The following is a 27573-nucleotide window of genomic DNA, read 5'->3' on the forward strand; positions in this document are numbered from 1 at the left end:
GATTTTTGAAAAATTGACTTGGCATCCCTGCATGCGCTTGTGCTGGAAGTTTGAGAAATTTTGAAAATCCAGTGTAGCGTGATTAGTGAGTGGAACAGAAACATCAGTGTCGCCGCTTGGCGGCCAGTGATAGAAACTGAATGTTCGAAAGGTAGTTATCAGTAATTTTTGTTGCAGGCGCCAACTGTTAGTGGTTGTGAACGAAATAAACTGTCGTTATCCTATTACAGGCAATTAGAAAACTGAATCAAAAAAGTAGTGATTAGAAATCAAGCGTAATGTGAGTACATAACTTTTGTGTTTAGTTTAGGATTTTGTTTTTACTACCACTGAAAAAGAGCCATCTTTTCAGTTTTGAATATCGCTCTATTATTGAAAAAAAAATTGAAAAAATAAAGGCTCAGAGTAATATGCTGCCCCTTTTCACATGATTGTCCCATGTTCTAGGCAGCGTCCATTTATTACGTAACGCTAAAATTGGCAATTTCCGACAACCTCCCTCCGTCCGTAATACTTTTTGTGTGAAAAATTTCATATTTTTGTATTAGCCGTAACGCTTGAGCCTATACCCCCCTCCCCCTAGAGCGTTACGTAATTTGTAGACTGCGCCCAATGGGATTTCATATATACATGGCTCAGTTATGCAAATATGGGCAATATGCCCGTTTAGCGAAATGGAAGTCAATCGTCTATTCAACACGTCGGATTCAAAGGAGACGTCACTGCCGCTTTCATGCAAGGATTTTCAATTATATGTGAAAATGTAAGTCGGACGACTAGTAGAGTATGCCAAACCATTCCGCTGCTTGAAACGCTCACACTGTCATTGTACACTTGCCACTTTATTACGAAGCAATCAACATTTGTCAGTAAATTTTAGGATTCATAATAGCATCGTCCAGCAGTTTGCTGAACGTTTCCTTGATTTCATCGACCAACTTTTCCGCGTACTGAGAACGCTTGCTGTGGGAGCGAACTTTCGCCTCAGGGCCCAGATATAGGTTAGGTAGTGATACTGATCGACCGAGGGCGGATTGCGATTCGGCGATACGCCCAAGCTGCATCAAGAACATTATGCACTCGTCCAGCAGGGGCGGAAAAGCTTCGGAGAAACGGACAATACACGGCAGTACGGCTCGGAACATTTCGACTCGGGTATCACTGGAAAGCACTGAAAAATGAAGTTTGATTAGAAGGAATCGTCAATCAATTTACGTCAGAGCTTCTACTATCTACTTACCTCCCAAAAGAGTGGTGAGCGTATTCAGACAAAGCTTTGCAATGCTGAGCGATTTCGGTAGAGCATATTGAAGCGACAGATGCGACGTGAGATCTATGGCAAAGATCTGTTTGTCCATCTCGACCATGCTGAGAAGTTCAGGGATAAAGTCCAGGCAAATGTGCATCGACGGAATGCCACGGACGGTCATCGGAAGCAACTCGCGGGGATATCCTTGAAAGTGCACCAGCTTAGCAAGAGACGGCTCGGCAATAAACACCTGATGGATGTAGGAGCAAATGACTCCTCGAATCTCTCGTAGGGCCCATTGACGACCAGGTTTGATGCGATCATCTTCTGTTTCCAGACATGCTTCGAGAAGAATTTGAACTGCCACACTTTCCTGTGATGCCACCAAGGCTAGTTTGAGCTCTTCACGGTCCGTGTCCGATTTGACCTGATTTCCAACGTCGATCAATGGTTTGTCCAGCATGTGGCGCGTGAGCTGGCTCTTGGAAGCAGCCAAGCTAGCCTGAAGAATACGTAAAACTATCGCCAATGCACTTGCACAGCGATATACTCGTTCGTCACATCGTAACACTTGCAACGGATCGATCAATATGTTCTCTTGCGTTAGGGTAAAGTTTCTTGTTACGGCATCCTCCGGCATCAGAGCGTTGATCGACATTACCCAGAGCCGACGTGGAAACACCGTATTCAATCTAATCCAAACGTTTTTATACAATTCCTGTATTTGCCGAGGCACGGTGCTGCTGAGGATTGCTTTGAAATATCGAATGAAAGTCTCTGCCAAAGGCCATAGATCCGTGGGAGACTTTTTCATCATTATCTTCAGCAGTTTTATCGTCTTTCCAGGACTGAGCTCAATTTCTTCAAATGCTTCCACAATGTTGAGTTCGCTTACTGGTACATTTGATGTGTGCTCAAGTGATATGCACTCTTCATCGATCCAATCGTCCACCAGCGATAGATGGGGGAAATGGGTCACCAGTAAGCGCAGAAGAGGACTGAATAGAACGCTGTACTCTTGTTGATTTCTTTGAGCTTGCTGGAGCAGATACTTGATCGGCAATTCTGACATGAACTCGTTGGAATAACTTTTGACCTGTCGGCCACTGGTGATGATGTTAACCATATTGCTCAGCCGAACATCCTCGTACAGCAGCAGATAATACAATAGCAATAGCTGAGGAGTCAAATTTGCATTGTTTGCAGTCGCTGCCTCATCTGACTGGTTGGTATCCATAGGTTCCACTTCGCTGTTACCAGTCGATTGCTGTCTCGAGGATTCCTGAAAGATGGAGAATTAAGCGTTAAACAACCGTTTTAACAACTACCGAAAGGCTAAACATTACATATACTTTGCAATTGAATTCAATGGACAAATTGATGTGAAGTTTTGCGAAAAAGTTACACATCTTCTCGGTGAGAATAGAACTCACGACTCCCTGATCTCTAGTTAGGGCGCGTTACCCCTACGCCACGAGAGGACTCATGGACGCAGAAATTAACCTGAATTCGATGACGATAAAACTGAACGTTTGTTCAAAGTTGTCTTGAAAGGTCTCTCAAGTGACTATAAGTCACCTGAAGAGATCAAAAATGGAATAAATGATTTACTTGGATTTTCCCCAGTCCAGGTAATCATTATGAAAAAGAGAACCCAATCTGGCATTGTTCGGAAAGGGCTTTCTCAAGAATATTATTTAGTTCACTTTAACAAAAAAGAACTAAATAATATTGAAGCTTTAGAAAAAGCAAAACTTTTGTTCGATGTCCGTGTGACATGGGAACATTTTCAGAAACCTGAACCCCACTCAGTGCCGTCGGTGCCAAAAGTAGGGACATTGTACAAATTTTTTTCGCATGGATGCATGATTTGCGGAGGTTCTTCTCACACCAAGGACGTCTGTCCAGTGAAGGAAGATACCACCAAGTTCATATGCTCTAATAGGGTAACGACTGTTTATTTCGTTCATAACCACTAACAGTTGGCGCCAGCGGCAAAAATTGCAGACAACAACCTTTCGAACATTCAGTTTCTCTTACCGGCCGCCGAGCGGCGACACTGATGTTTGTATTCCTCTCACTGATCGCGCTACGCTGGCTTCTCAAATTTCTCAAACTTTCAACACAAGCGCATGGAAGAATGGTAGTCGGAGAGCTGTCAAAACGTATGGAAAATAATGAAAATCGTAAATTGCTCGCAATTAGGAAACTGAATCAAAAAAGTAGTGATTAGAAATCATGTGTAAAGTGAAAACATAACTTTTTGTGTTTAGTTCATCTTCCGAGGTGCTTTCTTTGCTTCAGGATTTCGTTTTTACTACCATTGAAAAAGAGCCATCTATTGCCTTTTCAGTTTTGAATATCGCCCTATTGCGGGGCTAATCATAAGTCAAATTTTTGGGATTGTCCTTCACGCAAAAAAATCGTTGAGGCTCGTGCCAGGCAGATGACAGATAATATCCGTTACGATAACGGTCGTTTCCGGAATTTGCCTGGTAGAGTATCGAACAATGCTCATTTTTCAGTTAACGATCGCTTGATCATGAATCATACCCATCAGGAAGATCATAATCATGCTCATTCACAAACAAATTTAAATCCGTCGGGTAGCCGTTCTGATTTTAATTTTCTAATCTAATGAATCTAATTGAATCTAATGATTGATGCAATGTTCAAAGCCACCACTATGACTGAAGCAGTCCAAGTTGATGTAAAATTTACTAATCAAATTGTTATTGGATTACGTTTTTCTAATGGATCCAAATAACACTTTAAATATTTTAAATTGGAATGCTCGTTCTCTGAATGGTAAAGAGGACGAGCTGTTTTTCTTACAGCTAATTACGTGCATATAGCAGTTATTACTGAAACGTATTTGAAACCTGGATCTAAACTCAAAAGAGATCTTAACTTTTTTGTTTATCGTAATGATCGACTTGATGGGGCATGTGGGGGGTCCTATAACACTTCCCCGAATACCATTACCCCGAAAACCATCTCCCCGAAAACCAGTACCCCGAAAACCATTACCCCGAATGCAACGTTACCCCGAATGACACATTACCCCGAAAACCATTACCCCGAATGGTAAGTTACCCCGAAAATCAGTTCCCCGAATACGACACTTCCCCGAAAATCAGTGATGCACTTCAAGAAATTCTTCAAGGAAGCTCGCGAATTTGAGCCTTAAAGTTTTTGGCTTAATAATTAGGGAGACTTACGGCTTCGGCACCATTCGACTATTATCGGCAACCAATTTTTAAACGCCATATATACAGTATTTTTCTATCAATACACTTCAGTGGAAACATTCAGATGATTCTTTGTTCTGCCCGCTTCCCGCTTGCGAGATTTTCAAGACTAAACAAACGATATCGCCGGAGATGTCATCAATTCAAATGAGCACGCCTCAAAATGCGACTGATTTGGAGCTGCCGAAGAGATTCACCAGCAGTTGTTATGGGAAAGTTGCCGAAGATATTGAGGCTGCCGACAATAGTCACAGTGACACGGGATGTTCGCAGCGTTGTAAAAACGTTTCCAAAAGCATTTTGACAAGTCTGTCGGTGTGAATCGATAGAGGATTGAGCAACACATAAATGTAAATAGACACACACGGAATTTGTCTGCTGATGTCCGAGAAAATTACAAAAGAAGCACGGCATCGGCTTAAGCTGCCGAGAATACGTAAGTTCCCCTACTACTATTCTTATTAGTGATTTTTTATTCTTTCAATCATCGGCTGTTCTTTCGAGGTTGTATAATGGAAGTGTAAAAGTTTTAATCAAAGATTTTCTCTTCTTTGAGTTATAGGCTGTTCTTTCGAGTTGTAACGTTTGAGTTAAAGTTTGAGCGATAGCGGTTAAAAAAATCGACTGACAAAATTGTCTTGAGCGAAATTCAAAGTTGACAGTGACTTCAGACGAGCAACCTTAAAAATAAGCCCCTGCATTACTTGTCTCTATCTTGTCAGTATTTCAATTTCCAACAAGAAATTTGTCCTTCTTCTAGTTTTCGGCTATTCTTTCGGAAGTTGCACTAGCAAAGTGATTGTTGGTATCATAATTATTGACGCTTTCATCAGTGATTTTTTCTTCTTTTATCATAGACTGTTCTTTAGCGATGTACTTTTGAAATAGTGGTCTGTTTAAACTCAATTAACATTTTCATCTGACATTTTTCAAACCATAGTCTAGTGCCATTTTACAATATGTTCAACTCGCATTGCCTCCATCAATATAAAAATATAATTATGCACTACCAAATATTATAACCAAAGACAAATTAAAGACCTCCATGTCGATGCAGTTGCCCAAAATTTTATGGCTCATAAGGTAATCTAGAATGCCGTGAAAAGTGTACTGCAATATATCAAACTTGGGTACCTTTTGTACTACCGAGGGACGAAATGCAGTACTAGAAGTGGTACCCAATCTGAGCTCGAGTGTGACGCACCTGATATAACGCTTTTGAAAGTGGGCGGGAGAGGTCTCTAATATTAACATGTCAGCATTATCATCAGTTCGAAAAATGATTTATTTCTGTGAACACAACCATTCTCACAAAATCAAGAACACGCCTGTGAGTTTGATTTTGGTTTTCACTAGGCCCATGAAGAATAGCTGTTGATTAAAAGAAGAATAAATTTTTGATAACAAGAACATGAATTCAAATGAAAATCAAAATTCTATAAAATTGGTATATGGGATTCATTTGTCGGATCTTCATTTTGAATTTTTCGTGCCAAGAAAATTCGGGGTTATGGTCGATTCGGGGAAATGGTATTCAGGGTAACGGACTATTCGGGGTAATGGATTTCGGGGTATTGGTTTTCGGGGTACATGACCATTCGGGGTATTGACTTTCGGGGTGATGGTTTTCGGGGTAATGGTATTCGGGGAGATGTTATAGGATCTGTGGGGGTGTTGCAATCATCATTCATAGGCGTATAAAACATCAACTGTTTTCGTCATTTGAAACTAAAGTTTTTGAAACTTTAGGTGTTTCAGTTGAAACACAACTTGGTAAATATACTTTCATAGCTGCCTATTTGCCTTTTCAATGCTCTGAACAGCAAGTTAATTTGCTCCAAACAGACTTGCGAAAATTAACTCGTAATAAGTCAACATTTTTTGTCATTGGTGACTTTAATGCCAAACATCGGTCATGGAATAATTCTCAAAGTAATTCCAACGGCAGAATTTTATTTGATGAGTGCTCTTCAGGATATTTCTCAATTCAATACCCTGATAGCCCTACATGTTTTTCCTCTTCTAGAAATCCATCTACGATTGATTTGGTCTTAACCGACTCTAGTCATCTTTGTAGCCAACTGATTACTCATGCTGATTTTGATTCTGATCATGTCCCTGTTACATTTCAAATATCCCATGAAGCGATTCTCAATCCTATCAATCCTTCACTTTCACATTATTTTCGAGCCGACTGGAATACATATGAAACATTTATTGACTCTAATCTTCATGTTAATATTCCTTTACAAACAAAACTTGATATTGACAATGCTCTTGAAACTTTAACAAATTCCATTGTTGAAGCCAGAAGCATTGCAATTCCAAAATGTGAAGTAAAATTTGAATCCGTGATTATAGACGGTGATCTTAAACTCTTGATCCGTCTTAAAAACGTGAGGAGAAGGCAATTTCAACGCACTCGCGATCCTGCTATGAAAATTATATGGCAGGACTTACAGAAAGAAATCAAGAAATGTTTTGCACAATTAAGAAACAAAAATTTTGAAAATAAGTTTTCTCAATTGGACCCTGGCTCTAAGCCCTTTTGGAAATTATCTAAAATTTTGAAAAAAACCTCAGAAGACTGATTTGGAAGAAGTGAGAACTATTATTAAAAAAATCAAAAATATGAAATCTCCTGGCGATGATGGAATTTTCTACATCCTCATCAAGAAACTTCCAGAAAGTAGCTTATCATTTTTAGTTGATATATTCAACAAATGTTTTCAGTTAGCATATTTTCCTGACAAATGGAAAAATGCTAAGGTTGTTCCAATTTTAAAACCAGACAAAAATCCTGCAGAAGCTTCTAGCTATCGTCCAATCAGTTTGCTTTCCTCCATCAGTAAACTTTTTGAAAAAGTCATTTTGAACAGAATGATGGCCCACATCAATGAAAATTCAATTTTTGCCAATGAACAGTTCGGATTCCGCCATGGAGATTCGACCACTCATCAACTCTTACGTGTAACAAATTTGATCCGTTCCAACAAATCTGAAGGCTATTCTACTGGTCTTGCTCTTCTAGACATAGAAAAAGCATTCGACAGTGTTTGGCATGAAGGTTTGATCGTAAAATTAAAAAAAACTTTAATTATCCAACATACATTGTTAGAATAATTCAAAGTTATCTGTCAAATCGTACACTTCAGGTTAATTATCAGAACTCCAGATCTGAAAGACTTCCTGTAAGAATTGGTGTTCCTCAAAACAGCATTTTGGGATCAATATTATACAATATTTTCACATCTGACTTACCTGAGTTACCTCAGGGATGTCAAAAATCCTTGTTTGTGGATGACACAGGCCTCTCCGCCAAAGGACGAAGCCTGCGTGCCATCTGTAGTCGATTGCAAAAAGTTTGGATATTTTTTCTTCATACTTGCTAAAATGGAAGATTTCTTCTAATTCTTCCAAAACTCAACTAATAGTATTCCCACATAAACCAAAAGCTCTTTATTTGAAACCTTCAAGTAGACATGTTGTCACGATGAGAGGGGTTCCAATAAATTGGTCAGATGAAGTTAAGTATCTAGGGCTCATGCTAGATAAGAATTTAACTTTCAAAAATCACATTGAGGGCTTTCAAGCCAAATGTAATAAATATGTAAAATGTCTCTATACCCTTATTAATAGAAAATCAAAAATTTGTCTTAAGAACAAGCTTTTGATATTCAACCAAATTTTCAGGCCAGCCATGTTGTATGATGTACCAATATGGACTAGCTGTTGTAATACCAGGAAGAAAGCTCTGCAGAGAATTCGAAATAAAATTTTGAAAATGATTCTGAAGCTTCCTCCCTGGTATAGTACCAATGAGTTACATAGAATATCCAATGTTGAAACATTGGAACAAATGTCAAATAAAATAATTAATAATTTCAGACAAAAATCGTTACAATCTTCTATTGCCACGATTAATGCGTTATATGTTTAGGTTAAGTTAGATTAAGTAAATTGAAAACGTTATTTTTTTCTCTTATAAGCAGGTGAAATCAACTCACATGTAAAAAATCTGAACTGCTACGGTAAATGAAATGTAATATGTTGTTAATAAAATGTTAATAAAATCTTAAATTTGTTTTACCAAATTAGGATGATAGTGTTGTCTAATAACACAGAACACCTAGATATAAGAAAATAATGTAATGTTTGGAATGATACTAATAAAAAAATAAAAAAAAAACCCTGAATTCGATTTCAGCTCAATAATCACGTGGTCCTTTTTCGCAAAGTGCACCTCTTTCGGAAGAATTAGATACCCATCCAAACACAACGCTTTCTATTCATATCCAATACCTAGCCCGAGAGCGCATTATTTTTCAGGTATTGAAATAACACACCACACTAGCCAGCAACTGTGCTGGCTGAGGTTTCTATTGTGTGGGCTTCCAATCGGTCGCGACGTTCTCAAACGACCGGTTACGGAACATGAGTCCGTTGCTCGATAAATACTTGTTTTTAATTATGAATCGTAGTTTTACGGCTAACCAGCCGAGTGGAACTTTAACAACTACCGAAAGGCTAAATATTACATATACTTTGCAATTGAATTAAATTGATAAATTGATGTAGCCTAGAAAGCAGTGTGATGATAGACGGGGACATACTTCAGAAAAAAGGTGCGATCAAAAAAGTTCTCACCCGGACCAAATGTACTGCACAAACGCTTACTTATAAGACCGGTAGTCCGTTACGGGCATGAAACGTGGACTATGCACGAGGAGGACTCGTGGGGTTTTCAAACTCCCGGTTGCTTTCGCGACATGCAGGAGAATGGTGTGTATCGGCGAAGAATGAATCACGAGCTAGCCCAACTCTACGGCGAACCCAGTATCAAGAAAGTGGCCAGACAATATCACAGCAAAGATGATGTTCGCTTTGGATCCGGTTGGTATAAGAACAACACATGTAACGCATCAAAAACTTGACTAAAAATTGTTGCTTTTGTATCATATGGGTGAATTTTTTAAGGGCATTGATTTTCATGCAGTTGTGTAGTGGCAACTAATCTTGCAATAAATGCGCGGTACATAGTACAAGCTTTTAATACTAATACTACGTGAGAAATAATCATAAAAAAAATTATTACATTTGATTAAGTTATTTATGAATAAAATCCGACACTCACCTGTTTCGTAGCAAATACGGTATTCTGGAAAACCTGCTGAATTTCCTGTTCGGACAGTGCCTTGTTAGTATGCTCGATGGGACCCTTCTGGTTGGGCATTATGATGGAGTTTACGTAGACTTCAATCAAGGCAGGCAGGACCGGATGCAGGGGAGTTACCGACGTGCAAATTTGCTTATAGATCCAGCTTTTGATCGGTACTTTGTGCTTGGAGAAGGCCCGCGATTTGAGCAGCTGATGGATGCAATGGACGGGTAGATAGCCGGGAATGTTGGCGTTCAAATTCATCGTGACCGGCACCTTGATGGCATGTGCTGCTACAACTTGCTCCGTGAAGATTTCCTGGGTGAATATGTACTTCATGCGTGTGATCGTATTTGGTCGGAGGGGGAATTTCATGCCTAGTGTGGAACAAGCTAATTCGCATATGTGGTTCAATTGATTGCTGTGGAAATGAATGGCCATCAGCAGTAACATCTCTCCGAATGAAGCAGATACTTCGCTGACGCTTTCGAAGTATGCCTCCTCTTTGATCAACCATTGAATCCACTCGATGATCTTCGCTTCTATTCCTTGATGAGCGATTATCGATGGACATGCAATCAACATGCACAAACCGAGAGACACGAAACGGATTCCAGCCGGTGTTGGTGGAGGTTTTGAAGTTATCAATTGCATAAGATGCATAATCTCTTCGTCGGTGAACTTGATTCCAGAAATTCCACGTAAAGCACAGTACAATCTTAACATGGCTGCAGATTGAACCACATACTCTTCTGAAAGTTGAGAATTGTGTGAAAATACAACAATATTCTGAAGCTGCTTCAACAATTCGTCACGCAGCAGATGCAAAGCATCCCCTTTCCGTTTTTGACTGGTTCGAACATACAATGCGAAGAATTGACGAATATTTTGATCGTTTCCCAATAATAATCCAGAAACGAACGCAACCTGTAAGAAAAACGAATATTGTATAAAAGCAAATTGTAAGAACAGGCTGGTGGCGAAAAATGATACTATAAAAAAGTTTATTAATTTAGAGAAACTTGTGAGCATGAGCATAGATGGCCGTACGATTCGTAGCTGCTACTCCGTGATTGAACAATCAACCAAAGTTGCACAGAGATTCAATGAATGTGGTTTGGGTTAACTTACCATTCTCAATGTGCATAAATCGAGAGCTCAAAATTTGAAACCCAATAACGGCAATGAATGTCGTCTGTTTCAATTATAAAAAATGTCCATGTTTTCTAATTATATGTATGATTCTGACGAAGATTGGATAATGAATAAATATACCATTGGGAATTTTAGACCGTTCCGAGTTGCTCAATTGAACATGGGAAGAATGAAGGATATGACGAAATTTGACTTTTTTGGGGAGGCACTATACAGGTATAGAATGCGAGTTGATGTGATCGTTTTGTATGAAACGTGGATTAAGACAGAACGAAAGGTATTGTACAAACTTGATGGTTACAGCGATGTGTTCTCATGTAGAAACGGATCACATGGAGCGTTAGCAGTTTTTGTTCGATCTGATTAGAAATTAAACGTTCAAAACATAGACGAATTAGATGGATTTCATCAAATTCATCTACGGCTTCACTTGTTGAGCAGATGTCTTGATTTGCATGCAATTTATAGGCCACCGTCATTTGAAAAAAAGAAAGTTCGCCGTTGAATTGGACCAAATGTATTCAGAAAAGGAATCGATGATGGATGAACTTAAACATTTGGAAGCCAAAGACATTTTTTTAAGGAAAAGCCGACGAAACTCTGCAGACATGAATGCGAGAATGCTCTTAGAACACATATCAAATTTCTTGCGCAGTAAAAAAGCACAAGCAAAAACTGATTACTATCAAACTCTGCTTTCAAGAAGTGGTGAGAAAGACGCATGGAAAATCGTTAACGATGTCCTTAGAGAACGCAATCAAGAATTGTCAATAACCATCAACAATGAAGATCGAACACTTAGATAAATGAATGATATATGTTCAGCCTTCAATGATTACTTTTGTCAGATTGGAAGGAATCTTCGATTACTGGTAACCGGGACATGGTACGTTTTGATAACACAACTACACAATCATCATTAATGTACTTGCGCCCCGCAACAGTCAATGAAACCATCATTTTGATCAATAATCTTGACACGAAACATCCGGATCAGATCAAATCACACCGTCATTTGTCAAAGATTGCGTCAACCGCTTCAAGTTACTGTATACTCATCAATACGGATTTCGTGAGGACTGATCGTGAGGTGTGATCTTGTTGAGGACATTCACAGCTCATTGGATAATAATAAAATTGCTGGATCACTATTCATCGACCTAAAAAAAACCTTCCACAATTGATCAGGGTAACTTGCTGGAAAAATTGGAGCATCTGGGCATCAGAGCTATTGCGAAGTCTCTAATACAAAGTTACCTCAGTAATCGCCAGCAATATGTCCAAATTGGACAACATAAGGGTGAACCATATTTCCACCGGTGTACCGCAAAGCAGCAACCTGGGGCCTATTCTTTTCCTGCTCTTCATCAATGATATATCTAAGCTTCAGCTGAAGTTGCGCCTATTCGCCGACGATACGTCCCTTTTTCTATCAAGAATGTTGAGGTAGTTCAGAACCAAGACAAACATGACATAGGCAGCGTCCATTTATTACGTAACGCTAAAATTGGAAATTTTTGACCCTCTCCCCCCCTCCGTAACGCTTTTTGTATGAAAAATTTCAAATTTTTGTATGAGCCGTAACGCTTGAGCCTACTCCCCCCCCTTCTCCTAGAGCGTTACGTAATTTGTGGATACCGCCATACCTAATGTTGCTGGAAAATTATATCAACATTAATTTGCTCTCGCTAAATTTGAGCAAGACGAAGTACATCACGCAGAGAATTGACAGCTATTCAAAATAATAAAAAATATTTTTGTTTTCAATAAACCTTTTCAATTTGTTGCAATTAAAAAAATGCGTTGAAACAACAATTATTTTTATCAGAATAAAACACAAATATTGTTGAAGCAATCCTCATAAGAAATTTGTTGAAACAACAAAAGAAAAGCTTTACATCAAATGAAAGTTTTATTTATTTCAATCCTTTCATTGTTGATTCAATTAATCGTGTGTATAACCTAAGAACTGGCCCGCCATTTTGGTTTTGATTGGAAACAGCGAGAATGTGGATATTTCTAGTGCGTTGAATTAGACCAAAGTGCAATACGTGCAGAAAATTTATGTTTAAGTAGTTCAGGTCATCGATTTCTCATCACAGTTTCGGAGTATCCATAAACTAGAATCTAGCTGTTTATGGTAAGTTTTGGCCATTCTTTCTAAATTTTTGTTTTCACTAAATAATTTTCAATTATTGCAGTCAACTCCTACACGAGCTGATGATTTCATCCTATTGCTTTGTCGCGGAGCGGATAAACCTCATCTTCCAAACGGATTTTGGAGCAAGTTTCATAGACTTAATACCACAAAAGATCAAAGAATACTGGTCGCAGTGGTACATCCCGAACAGAAACAGAACATATACTTACGTAAAATGAAAATAAAGTAGGCTTTTGAAAGCGATTATCGTAATTTATTTCATTAAAAACGAGGTTTCAGGGGACTGGGACCAACAAAAATGAGTTTTTATTTCAAACAAAAACATTATCACATCAAAAAACATTATTATTTGTTTCAAAAACGATAGGTTTTATTTCAATACAAAAAAATGTTGCTTCAAAAGTAAAAAAGGGTTGAATCAAAAATTAATGTTGTTGCTCCACAGTAAACCCAGCTGTCAAATTCAACAATAAATATTTTTAAACCAAATTACGAGTTGTTGTTGAAACAATAAAAGGCAATTATAAGCCGGCAAACAATACAAAAATATTTTTGTAATGATATAGAATATATTTGATTTTAAAATTGTTTTCTCTGCGTGATGTTGTTGCATTCTCCTCGACGGGAACTTCTTCCTCGAGCGCCTCTAGAGGTACATGGTCACTAGTGTGGGACAAAATTTAGATTCTCGCTCCAGTCCACTTTTTGGATTGCATTCAAGTCCCATAACAACTGTGCAAAATTTCAGCTCGATCGGTGAAACTATATTTACGCGCCAGCCGTTCAAAATTTGTATGGGATTTACCCGAATGGCTTTTTAAAATTTCATCATTTTAGAATGATGATGTTTGACTACAGCTTATGCTCGATAACTGGGCTGAGAGAACCTTCCAGTTAGCGAGCAGTGCTCGATAACTGGACTGCCATTCCAACGCACACACACATTCAAATAAAAATCGAGGGGGAATTAGATGCAAAGTTTTGGTTGGCGTCATTCGGTTTTGGAATCGCGTCGTGTTCGTGTCATTCCGTCATTGAATTCGCGTTTTAATCGTACCGTCTTGTAAATTTTGAGGTGAATTAAACAGTTTTCGTCCCTGCAATGGACATCCCACCGGGCACCAACCGCAAACGGAAACAAAAAACCCTTACGTTGGTGGAAAAAGTTAAAATTATCGACGATTTCGAAACCTTATTTTGCATTTGCACGCCCCTCGTCAGTTACGGGATGGTGAAAGTTTTTGACGTTTAACTGTTTTTTAACTGGGCTACAGCCCAGTTAGCGAGCACCCAGTTAAAAAGCAGCCCAGTTAAATAGCACCCAGTTATCGAGCATTAGCTGTATTAGAATGTACTTTTTTTATTTTATTGATGTACAAGGGGGTCAGGGGTCAAGTCTCCAGCATAAGTTTGAAAACTCACACCGTCCATAATACACCGAGGGGGTTTTGGAGTTTGGGAAGTAGGCAACGCAACATCTTTGACCAGCAGGTTCTTTAAGTTTTGCTTCTACTCTTGACTTCCAATACACGTATGAATGATGCAAAGTCAAAAGAATATGAATCAGTCATACATATAGCGGTAGTGAAGTGTTTTGCCTAAGGATATGGGAAAGGAGGGATTTTGAATGGTGTTTTGTAAATAGCTCTGTGGAACAAGTTTGTTATTAGTTAAAAATTTAATTAATCTGATTCACCTTGCAATCAGTAATAAGAATACAGCTAATGCTCGATAACTGGGTGCTATTTAACTGGGCTGCTTTTTAACTGGGTGCTCGCTAACTGGGCTGTAGCCCAGTTAAAAAACAGTTAAACGTCAAAAACTTTCACCATCCCGTAACTGACGAGGGGCGTGCAAATGCAAAATAAGGTTTCGAAATCGTCGATAATTTTAACTTTTTCCACCAACGTAAGGGTTTTTTGTTTCCGTTTGCGGTTGGTGCCCGGTGGGATGTCCATTGCAGGGACGAAAACTGTTTAATTCACCTCAAAATTTACAAGACGGTACGATTAAAACGCGAATTCAATGACGGAATGACACGAACACGACGCGATTCCAAAACCGAATGACGCCAACCAAAACTTTGCATCTAATTCCCCCTCGATTTTTATTTGAATGTGTGTGTGCGTTGGAATGGCAGTCCAGTTATCGAGCACTGCTCGCTAACTGGAAGGTTCTCTCAGCCCAGTTATCGAGCATAAGCTGTATTTACAAAAACATGTCTTTTCTCGGCCAATACGCTGCCATGTCTTTTCTCTCCGATGGATTTTTCCTCGTTGTAATGGCGGGTTAGATATAAAAACAAGGATAAAGAGAGAAGAAATGTTAGTGATTGTTACATGCTTTATTGCTGTATTGGCCTACAATGAAATCATACAAAATTCGCTCTTTGGATTCCCATGATAACAATCCCCATGCAGCTTACGAGAAACTCCATGGCAATGATCACTGTACGCCATGTGCGGCATTCAGGACATCTCAACAATACTGATGGCGAACAACGAAAAATGAATCCAAAAGAGCGAAAACCTCAATGTTTCAATGTAGGACAATTCAGCTTTAATGCACGTGAGAAGTTCTTGGTGATATTCTCACAACGGCCATTCAGAATGGTTCGAAGGATGTAGATAAAAGATCATTATGATAAAATTAACGCGATGACATGTTAGTGAGCTCAGAACGATTATTGTATTAGCAACTGTTAATTTAGATAGTTAAACTTACGGTCGGTTATTGTATATAACTTTGAAGATAAGCAGGAGTAAAGCACGAACGCGAAGTAATGACCTTCCATCCCATCTTCAAGTGCTCCCCACAAGCACAACACTTCATTCTGGCACTTTAGAACGTCCATGTTGTAACTTGTTCATACCGTTAAGTCACCAGTCACCGTGCGGGCTCCATTCACCGTGCACATATACAAATTCCTACAAAATATTCATACAATTTTCAAAAATTATTCTTTTGTCAGCAAAATAAGATAAAACTAATAAAATGAAGTAGTTTTTGTCACAAAGCATTTTAAAAAACCTAGTTTATGTGATCAAAATCATGTGAATTCTGTTTGATAATGAGATTTTTCAACACTCTTAGTAGAAACGCCAAAATATCAACAAGTTTACATTGTGGATACCACTAGTTAGATGTATTTCATCGTATGAGCAATGAAATTTTATGCAATTTATAATTTTACATTGTGTTTCAGTCAAAACCCAAATGCACGGTAAATGGACCCTTTTCAATATGTATGGTTCCCATTACCGTGCATTACTGTAAAAAGCTTGAAATTATTCGGTAATATTAGATTTATTGTTATGTCGTGATTAAAAAAACTTCATTTTGAGTGTTTGAGTGAATATGAAATGGTTTGGACAACACAGTCAAACCTCCTATAACGATTTTAATGAAAAATTATTTATTTAGTAAATTTTTAAACGTTTTATGGTTTTTATTATAAATGAAGATTTTAATATTCTTAAAAATGAGTGCGCACACTACTAGCAACATAGTTGCTCCATTACCAACGTTTCTTCACGATACAAAATTAAATCATGACGAAAACTATATGCACGGTGAATGGTGCACTAGTGTGCACGGTAAATGGTGACATAGCACGGTACGAGGCGACCTTAACATTACATTTTCAAACATATTTTTAGAGTATATTTTGTTATCCAACACTAGTTTTATATTTTTTCCTGAATTACTATTTAATTGCACGCTACGTAGTGGTATTCTAGTACGCATCAAATTATTTGGCAAAGTTATACAATTTATTGAAGTGCAATTTTTTCTTAAATGCACGGTGAATGGTAGCTTGACGGTACAAGAAATCTGCCTCGACCGAGTTGGCAGAACGCGCCCATACCCCTTTCTGAACCAAAGGGCCGGGACTATTAGAATGTACTTTAAAATTTAATCTTTTGTACGGAGTGTTTATAAATACAAATAACTCTCAAGTGTAGTTAAAAAAATATTTTTTTTTTTGAATCAATGAGATAATTCTATAACTAAAAATAGGGTGCTCATATAACCCCATTGGTAAAAAATCGACAAACAAAAAATCACATTCACATTCACAAAATTCATTCATTTTTTCGTGAACTTTATGAGTCAACGGAAATCAGATCTAGTATATTGATCTTAAAATTGTTGGAAATCATGCAAAAATCCAAAGATTGCATAATATTTCCAACACTTTTATCGACTTTTCCTTAAGGTGGCCAAACTGCCCCACTTTCCTCTAAGCTCCTTGTGTGGATTGATAAGGAAACTATCGCCGTTTATCCCTAGTTCCGGGTTAGTGAAACTATATTTCGCACTAATTCATTCAAGACTGCAATATTTTGTTACCATCTAGGGTGCTGATGCTAAATCTCGACTGAAAGAACTATCTTGTAGATTTTTAAAGGACTTGGAGGGCACCCAAGGCTAAAATTAACACAAGTGATAAAAATGGGTTATGGATATCTGGATGTACTATCTCTTCAAAAATTTGACCTTACCGGTATTCAAGGAACATGCCAGAATACTTATTACTCAACGAGCATCCTTGTTTTAAATGCTTTCGTTGTTAATAAGAAGCCCCGGGTTTATCGTTTTGTCTCCGGGGACATTTCAGCATTTTATTATTTTTTTCATAAAGGCTTATCTGCATTCACTGATTTCTCTTCATCGTTGCTCTCTTTGCGCAAAAAACTGGTTCTCTTTTCGTAAAATATTTTTGTGCTGTAGGATGAAGAATCACTATATCTTGGTTCATTAACAAGAATTATTACATAATTATCTAATTTAGCGAAGTTATTAGCGAAAGAGAGATAAAGAGAAATCGCACATGTCAGTTAGGCCCTTATGCAGTAACAGAGTAGAATTTAACAACAGGGCGAAGATGAGACTAGGGGCCGACGCATGGCCAAATATCAGTACTAAAGAGCCATTATTCTTTGTGAAGGGTTTAAATAGTATCGAAATTGATACTTGATACATACTTTATTGCAGGGCAGGCAATCGTCAGATTCGTCACAGTGCGATGACGAAATAAAAAAGACATCGTCATCCAGTATAATAACTCTGGCAGGTCGTCGTCTCGTCATCGGCGAAAGAATGCATGACGAACTTCAATCCAAAATCGTCAACGAGCAAATTTTTCTTCATTCCGCTTGCTACCCTTACATACAAGAAGAAGGCGTTTACTGTATATTCGCTTGCTTCGCACCAATCAACGAATGCCATCGCATAATTGCTTGTATTGGCAAATAAACTCGCTCTCCTCATGATTCTACAATAGCTCTGTTGGTAAGCGCATGGGGTTGACGAATCAGAGATCGTTTGTTCGAATCCAGTCTTGTTTTGTTAGTTTGTTTTTGTTTTATTTTTTCAAAAAAATGCTCTTAATCTGTCGAAGACACGATGCATATTTTTAGTCGGCTCAGTGCTCCCGAACGAAGATTCACCCGTAACGAAGGAATCGTTTTTGTTCGTTATGACGCCGAGTCTATGTATCGGATCTCTGCGGCAAATCGTCATCCGACGCTGGTTGAGTGACGATGACGATGCTTCTTTTAGTTTCGTCGCCGACTTTTTCCATTTGACGGTGACGATTGTCTGCCCTACTTTATTGCCTTTCAATGGCAAATGAGTATACGACATGCACTACAATAAGAATACGGGTTATAAAAGATCTAAAAACGTGGACCATGGCTATACTTAAGGCATTTTATGATATGTTTCTCTACTATCACTGTAAGAATTGTCCTCTAAAGACTTACCAAATTTTGCGGATCCTTCAAACTGAGCTTCAGCATCAAGGATGGCATTTTCGTTTGTTCCACGCAGATTGTCCGAGTGGTCAGTGCCTGGCTTGGATTCATCTCACACAGTTCGTACAGGGCAGCAAGTCGTAGCTTACCCTCTGACGTATCTTCATCTCCGTTTGTTATCAACGTCGTAACCACCTCACGGAAACAGTCCGGCATATTGGCCACGACCCAGCACACAATCCGGCTACCATTGTTAACGTACAAAAGCGTGTCCACAACGTCCAGCAAGTTCAAAAGCGATGGTAGCTCTGCCAATGCAATGCAGATGATATCGGCAATCTCTTCGAGGTAAATGTCGTTGTCGAACAGTTCTGACTTCTTAATAACGACTTCGTTCGAAGACTTTTGTACGGCTGCTTGTGCGGTTTGCTCCAGAATCTGTGCCTGGATGTAGAACAGTTCCGATAAGACTACTCGGACTTTGCTGACTATATCGGCCCTCTCAAAGCCCATCACAATGCCATTCGGGAGACTGTGGAACTGGGCAGAGTCCTGGGCAGTGTAACCGATCTTTTGCCTAAAATTGTAATAAATCAATTATACGGTGACTCATATTTGTACAGGGCTCTGTTTTCACATCAAGTTAGAAAAAAAATATCAAATGAAATACTGCACCAAAAATGAAGATTTACCCCTAGTCTCTAGGTTTATCTATTGTTCGGCTATCATAACCTGTTTTCATTTACTTTCATCTTTGTAATAATGGAATAGCATTGAATTTGTGTCTTAAATTGTTCCATTCCATATTTGTACATCTATAAACGTTCAAACATACTATATTTAAAACTTCATTTAAATCAGGCTGTCGACCCAATTTTGAAAATAAAATTCCCTGACTTTCCCTGACCTTCCAGTCATTTTCCAGAAAAATTCCAGACCATGTTGATTTGTTTGTTTGGTAGAGTTTTTGTTTTAGGTCGTATGAATAAACTGAGCAATAGTTTTAACTACACTGAAAACATTCTACAAGCTCGATCAATGTGTTTCTCACGTGAATTAACTAATTGTAAAACACAACAATCGATGGTGTAAAACCAGTCGCTATCGGCAATTCGAATTCAAAAGTAAAACACGTTAATTTACAAATTCTCGAAAAGTTTGCTGTAGAATTTATTAGCGATTTCATCATTTGCTGATTCCAGGCACCCATTAACTCGTATAGGCCTGAGTGAAAGGAAAACAACTAAAAGTCTCACCGCTCAGCGAATAGTTAACGGATTTCAATCATTTTTTGTCAGCATACTCGCACACATATCTAGATACGAAAAGTGGCCAGATGATTGCGGAAATGTTCATATGGACGGAGTTATTCGGGTAGGTCACTGGGTCAGGTCAGGTGAAAAGGGTGATGTGCGTTTGTGCCCCTGGAGGTAGGCAAATTCCAAGTCACAGATAATTTCCGGAATCGGCTATAACACAGCGCAACAAAAATTACATTTTTGCGTGTCTCAAGGATCAAATTATGTGTCTCTAGTAGATTTGGGGTTGCTGAATCTGATGCCGTTCTCAGAAATTTCCCAGCACGTCACAATTTTTAGCTACAGGTCGCCACAGTTGTATAACACATTGATTTTATCGATGTTTAGCTAAAATTTGAAATATAATTTATCAAACTTTTTTGTCATCTTATCCATCTAGCATGCAAAAGAGGACTTAAACTTTCATTTTAGATATATTTTGATTGAAAATGCACGATTAAATTTAGATTAAACCGATTTTTTCAATATGCTTGTAGTCTCCATACTAAATTCTTCGTTTCTCTTATATGGCAAAATACAATACTTTTCTAAACCATCAAAAAATAACTTTTCCGGGTCAAAAGTATTACAAACTTTGATGATAAGTATTGTTATACACATAAAGTTTGAATTCTGTGGCAAATTAAGTAAATAAATTGCCTTACAAGCTGGAAAACTTGCATGCAAGTTGGCTGAAATAGTCAATTTTCGCATTTTAAACAATCAATATCTCAAAAACTAGACGTGCTATGATATTTCTGTAAACGGCATTGGATTCAGTAATTCTTTATTAAGTGAATAGAGGTATTTTGATGCTGGAGACAAAAACGTGTTCCGCAGTGTAATGTGGCCACTATGTCAAAAAAATTTAAGAAAATCGCATCAGTGTAAACTTTTTGAGAAACAATTGATTTGGATAACCATGTTTCCTGCATTTCATTGATCCTATAAATGTCCATTTTCGGGTCCCGGGACACCTCAAATTTTGTGATAAAATCGCTAATTTGTATGTAAACATCTGTGTCAAGCTTACGGAAACGTGTTTCAGTGAACAATTATTTTTGATCTCTACTTTTAGAGAGTAGGGTCCTAAAATGTTCAATGAAATCTTGTTTTTATCTAAAAACACGAAAAATCATGTTACTGCAACTACTTTAGCAATTTTTCCCGCACAAATAACGGCTTTATCATATTTAAACTTCAATTTAAAAATTGGGTCAATAAATGAACCTTGACACTTGAGATCATGTTTGACGTTCGCTTAGTCGACAAAAACACCACAGGGGTTTTAGTTTTAGCACTGGGGTTGTTCCTATCTGACATTTCGAAAGGGACACGGAAAACTAAATACACCCAAAAATTTGAGTTTAAGCCAAGGGGTGTGACAAAATCTCAAAAAACATAAACACATATTTTTTGGACTCAAACAAACGAAAAACATCAAAAAATTGAGTAAACATGTGTTTTTGGCCTAAACATAAACGTTTGGCACTAAAATTGGGACAGGGCTTTAGGACGCTATTGAGACGGTTTAGTATCCAACAAGGGCCCAGATAGCCGTAGCGGTAAACGCGCAGCTATTCAGCAAGACCAAGCTGAGGGTCGTGAGTTCGAATCCCACCGGTCGAGGATCTTTTCGGGTTGGAAATTTTATCGACTTCCCAGGGCATAGAGTATATTCGTACCTGCCACACGATATACGCATGCAAAAATGGTCATTGGCATAGTAAGCTCTCAGTTAATAACTGTGGAAGTGCTCATAAGAACACTAAGCTGAGAAGCAGGCTCTGTCCCAGTAGGGACGTAACGCCAGAAAGAAGAAGAAGAAGTATCCAACAAATCTATAGCCGGTTCTTCCGGGAATTAGGTCCGAAGGGCCACATCCGGTACATTTTAAACGGTCCAAAATTATTTATTTATAATGTTGAATGTCAAATCATAATAATTTATGCAAATTTTAATGAATGCCATTGCAAATAAATAAAGATTACTTGGCATGTCCCAAAAAATAGCCGTTTTTACCCGACTTGACCCAGTAACCCACTGGAATAAGTTCGGCCACAGGAATATTCCCGAGTTCCTCTGGCCACTTCTAGAAACTAGAAATTTTAGCCAGTATACTGATAAAAAATCATTTGAATCCGTTAAGAATTCGCTGAACGGTGAGTGTTTTAGTATTTTTGCTTCCACTCAGGCCTATACGGGTTAAGGGCGCCCGGCTTCCTAAAAAATAACATGTCACGCTTGGATGGCAAATCTAAGCCCTTGTCATGTTAGGCAAACTAGTTGTACTAGTGATTGATATCACAATTATAAAACACGTTGAAATTGTATGTAAAGGCCTTTGCTATCGAACCAAAATCAAACCATAACAGAATTACAAGTTTTACACGTTATTTCACCTTGCCATTTGACACGATAGATCCATGTTGAAAAGAATATGGATCGAACGTGTAGATTATTTTCAGTTTATATATAATTTTATTATATATTATATATAATTTTATTCAAGCTGAGCACTTGGGTATGTACTTTTCAAACTTGATAATTCGTATTAATAAAGCGGTAAATGCTGAGTAGAAGCTAAGTAAATTCTGAGTCATCTACTGATTATATTGAAATCTTCAAGCGCAAAAGTTACTTTTTAAATGGTAGGAAACGATGTATTCGGATATTGAATTACCTCAGATATAATTTCACAAGTTTCAGGCATAAAGGACAATTTTGGACACCTTCCGCAAGCTGAATATACCATAAGACGTCACTCTATTAAAATTATTACTATGCTTTTTTAATGGAAGAACTTTCTTCCTGAAATTGAACTACTTCTTTCTCAGGTAAAATTACAGCCATTGTCAAAGAACTTTCTTTGAAAAATTCATCAAGGAATTCAACAAAAAAGTATTCCAAGTATTCCTCCAATACTTTTTCTCCAGGAACTCCTCTAATATTTCTCCCAGAACCACCTCAAATGTTTTATCCAATGGCTTTAATATCACAAAGAATTATGTTTTAAGAACTCTTACGTTAGACCAAAGATTTTTAACTAGTTTAAGAATTTTATAATTACACCTCCAGTAGGTGAATTCCGGCGCGTATTTTCTTTGAAGAAAAGAAAATTTTCTTGCTGGAATTTTCTAATGGAAGGAAGTTTTTTCTCTTTGAAGAAATTGTTCACCGGAATTCGCCTACAGGAATCTCTAAAAACTATTGAAGAATTTGTTTCAGTCATGTTTTTTTTTCCTAAACATTAATTTAGATTCCATAGGAATATTACAGAAATACTTTTTCCAAAATGTATTCATTTTTTTTCTTAAAATTTTTTACCATGATTTTTTACAGGTAATTAATGTTAGTTAATTTTTAGAATTCTGATGTGATTTTTTTAATTCAAGCAACCGTTTTTCCCAAAAATTTATCTAAATATTGTGTATTTCTTTCACCACTGGACTGCGAAGTGCGGCCTGATAAGTGCGAAAGTGTGAATAAAAGTGCGGGATTACATCGAATCACGTTTGTGTCTTCAGAGCACTTATTCTCTGATTTACAAAGAATAAGTGCCTCGAAGACACCAACCCGATTTTATGCCATTGCGCACTTTTATTGGCGTTTCCGCACTTGTAAAAAACTTCTGCGATAGTCCAGTGGTGAAAGAAATGCGCAATATTTTTAACGAAATGAATTCTGGAATTGAATAACGCGCTAATAATAAGTTTTCAGATGTTCGTTTTAATGTGTCGTGCCTGCAACAATCCTCGATTTAACTACACTAAGAACGAGTATTCAATGAGTATTTTCCAAGTATTTTTTTCGGGGCTTTGTGCTAACGTAAGAACTTCATGTACACTCACAGAACGCGACACGAGAACGGACATAACACATATTGTTCTTACGAACAATTAAAAAAGGATTTAAATTTACCTTTTTATTCGAGCTCGATCTAGCCCATCTACGGGAAGATGTCCGACTAACCTTCCAAGTAATCACACAAACTTTCAAAGGATTATCGAGCAGATTCCTTCAAATTAAATTCCTGAAAGTTCTGCTTCCAAGGATTTTATAGATTCACAAAGATATCATAGATAATGATCTTCATCGTTTTTGGAGAATTTCCTGTATATTCTCAGAACTAAAAACAAACTGGACATATCTGTAAGTAAGCTCCTGAATAAAATACTAAAGTAACGCTTGGAATTCACGATGTTTTCATAAAACCCTGGAAAATTGAAATTTAAATAGATAGCAAAATGGACAAATATCAATATTGGAGAACTTTGCGGTATTATCTTCATTGTTTCTAGAAACGACATGATAAAACATCCAGAAATTGTCTTGCAGATTTCTGCTCTTGAAATTTTGAGATACGGTTTTCATCTTTAGCTAAATACGAGAATCTTCATTGGTTGTTTTCTATATTTCGTTTTATCAGTTTAACTTGGATATTTTGGGCAAACTTGTAAAGATTGACATGATTTTATGAAGTGGATTCCATTTTTTCCTCGAGATTTTGAAGAAAAGACAATGATTTGATCTAGCAAACTTTAGAACTAAATTAATAATAAAAAAGCAAATTAATAATTAATAAAGCAAGCTACGCCAACTTTGAAGAAATAGGGTCCTAAAGCCCTATCCCAATTTTAGTGCCAAATGCTTAAGATTGGGTCAAAAACACATGTTTACTCAATTTTCTAATGTTTTCCGTTGACTTAAAGTCCAAAAACATTTTTTTTTTTAAATTTTGTCACACTCTTTGGCTTAAACTCAAATTCTGGGTTTATTTTGTTTTCCATGTCCCTTCCGAAATGTCAGATAGGAACAATCCCAGTGTTAAAACTATAACCCTTGTGGTAATTTTGTCGACTAAGCGAACGTCAAACATGATCAAAAGTGTCAAGGTTCATATATGGACCAAATTTTTAAATTAAAATTTAAACATGATATAGCCGTTATTTGAGCGGGAGAAATTGCTATAGTAGTTGCAGTAACATGCTCTTTCGTGTTATTAAAAAAAAAACAAAATTTCATTTTCAAATTTTAGGACCCAATTGTTCAGAGAGCACTGTTGATGCTTTTCATTTCAGAAAATTTGTAAGAGACGAACCAGCCAAGGGCTGAAAGTCTCTCTAATAAAGAAATAATAATAAATTCAGAAAATTTTGGATTCTAAGAATAAGTATAGTTAGTAAAGTACCGCTCACTCTCATATGCATAAAAGCATCTTCTCAATCAACTTGTTTGATGTTGTAGTAATGAATATTTTTCCCTGACTTGTAGTGAAATTCCCTGACTTTCCAGGTTTTTCCAGGTAAACGACACCCCGTAAATACTTTTCATGATTGCTCAAATGACGTTGGGTATATTTTTAAATTGACTTTCGCCAATTATAAGCGGCATTCTGGACGCAAATTCAATACTTTTCCTTTATTTCAAAGATGAAAGTCAATGGGAACAGTTCATGTTTGTCGAATAATATATGAAACGTATGACCTTCATTATTGGTAACGTATTCTAAATTGGATATATTTTGTCAAACATGTAATTCTGCGATTATTATTATTATTGTGAATAAATCAATATGAGTGTTGTAATGTATGTATGTTTATTTATTTGTAACGATAACCTATTAGTTTAAAAACTTTTTACAAGGTCAAGGAAGCTAATGTGATGTTAAGGGATTCAAAACGTATGGTTTGCAATAGTGGTTTCTGCGCTCGTGTACATACACGTTACATGTCACCAACACTACAAGAGTGCTGGTGGAAAATATAAACAAAGATCAGCTGTTCCTAGCAAAATCAAACGGCAGTATTTTCAACCAGCAAATTTGCGCATATGTTTGTGACACCGCTCGGCGAGAGCTCAATGATAATCTCGATATGTTTTTTGGCAAGATGGACCGTGAGCGGCCTTAGCCGTCCAAGTGATACCACCAACAAAAAGGTTTGATAGTTTTTTTTCACCAAATTGATGTGAAAACAGTGCCCTGTACGATTGTGAATTCGACTCACTGTATTTCAAAACAATTCAATCACAAGCCTAATAAAAAATACCTTAGCTGTTGTTCCTTTTTCACATCCACTTCCAGCTCATGAAAGCTGACCTGGAGGAGTGAAACGATATTGTTCACCACCTCAATGCCGGCCAATATCGACAGCAGCTGTTTTCGATTGTCCATCCAGCTTTTGGTCCCGTCCAGAGGAGGCAGCAAGCTCATACGCACCAGACACGGAAGGAGAGGCCGGATTTCCGAAGCGCTGCATTGCGACAGCTCGGCAATGTTTAGGTTTTGGATGGCCGCGAAGGCCCTCGGCGTTACCGGGGCAAAGTTCATCACTGCGACCGGACGAACGAGTCGCCGCTCGATTAAACTTGCAATATCGAAGAAAAAGCCACTTAATTAAACGTTTTCAACACAAAACTTTTAGAAAAACTGCGGCAAATGCTTCAAAAAACACTCGCGTTTTGATTTATCACTGATGACGTTTGTCAAACACTCTCAAATCGCTTTACTTGTCAAATTGCAACTACTTTTACACGAAAAATTATAACCACCCAAATTTTGAGTTCATATATCCCATGATTCAAGCGTGTACTGGAATCCACTTTTTAAAAGCGCTAATGGCTGCCGCAAAAAGGCTCGCTTTCTGGTAGGGATCTTTCGATTTGACGTTTGGCTTGGGTTATTTTGTATGAGCCGACCCAAGCCAAACGTCAAATCAACCAATCCCTACCAGAAAGCGAGCCTACTTGCGGCAGCCATTAGCGCTCGTAAAAAGCTGGATTAAAGGCGAAAACCATGCTTCGCTAGTTCGAAGTTTGTCACTGGTTCGAGTCGGATAAAAAGTGCTTTATTGGAACACGCTAAGTTATCTTTTAAACATTTTTTCTCCGTGTACATCACTTAAATTTTGCATGCAATCAGCTTGCGTACAAATACTAGGTAGTTCATATCGTTTCTCACGAAAATAGACCATTTCCGTCAGACCTTACCCCCTATTTTTATATTTTTCTTCGAAAGACGATTATTTTTAATGATTATTGACGCTTTCAGATCTAATTTATATGCACTCCTGATTTTATTGTAAATTTTTGAAAATTCGAGAATTTACCAATTTTGAGTAGTGCGGCACAGTTGTTTCAACCCTGTGGGTAAACAAAGTGGAGATTTTCCCACAACTTTCAAAACCCCTGCGCTGAGTGTTTGTAGATATGACGAAATGTCAATGTCAAATCAAGCACACGAGACGACACGACAAAATGGAGAAATCTGAGAGAAATCTGTGGTCCGATGGGCAAGCTTCGTTGTAAATGAAGCCCATCCTTTACTATTGTACTTATAACAAAAACTTTTACCGGAAGACGACTGCTAATAGACCGTTTTAAGCTTAGCAAGTGATGGAATTCTCCTTGGAAGCAATTCTGCAACGCTGCGGAACGTTTTCTACAAGAGGGGCATATTGGCCGGTTTGTTTTGAAACGTCAAGAATTGGACCGTTTGCAGATAACGTCTTGTACTCGCTTTAGAAGCTACATGGCAAGAGA

At 37.7% G+C, this 27573-nt stretch overlaps 1 protein-coding gene across 1 annotated transcript; it reads right to left on the minus strand.

Moving 5' to 3' along the window:
- Positions 1-821: 821 nt before the first annotated feature.
- On the minus strand, positions 822-26524 carry LOC5574443 (integrator complex subunit 2). Its single transcript, XM_021855655.1, has 5 exons — positions 26082-26524; positions 18743-19310; positions 9635-10585; positions 1241-2531; positions 822-1171 (listed from the first exon to the last, which is right to left on the minus strand). The coding sequence occupies exons 1-5, from the start codon at positions 26360-26362 to the stop codon at positions 867-869; spliced, it is 3396 nt and encodes a 1131-aa protein (XP_021711347.1). The 5' UTR covers positions 26363-26524; the 3' UTR covers positions 822-866.
- Between the last annotated feature and the right edge of the window lie 1049 nt (positions 26525-27573).

The sequence above is a fragment of the Aedes aegypti genome, chromosome 3 (genome assembly GCF_002204515.2).
Source record: "Aedes aegypti strain LVP_AGWG chromosome 3, AaegL5.0 Primary Assembly, whole genome shotgun sequence".
NCBI lineage: Eukaryota > Metazoa > Arthropoda > Insecta > Diptera > Culicidae > Aedes > Aedes aegypti.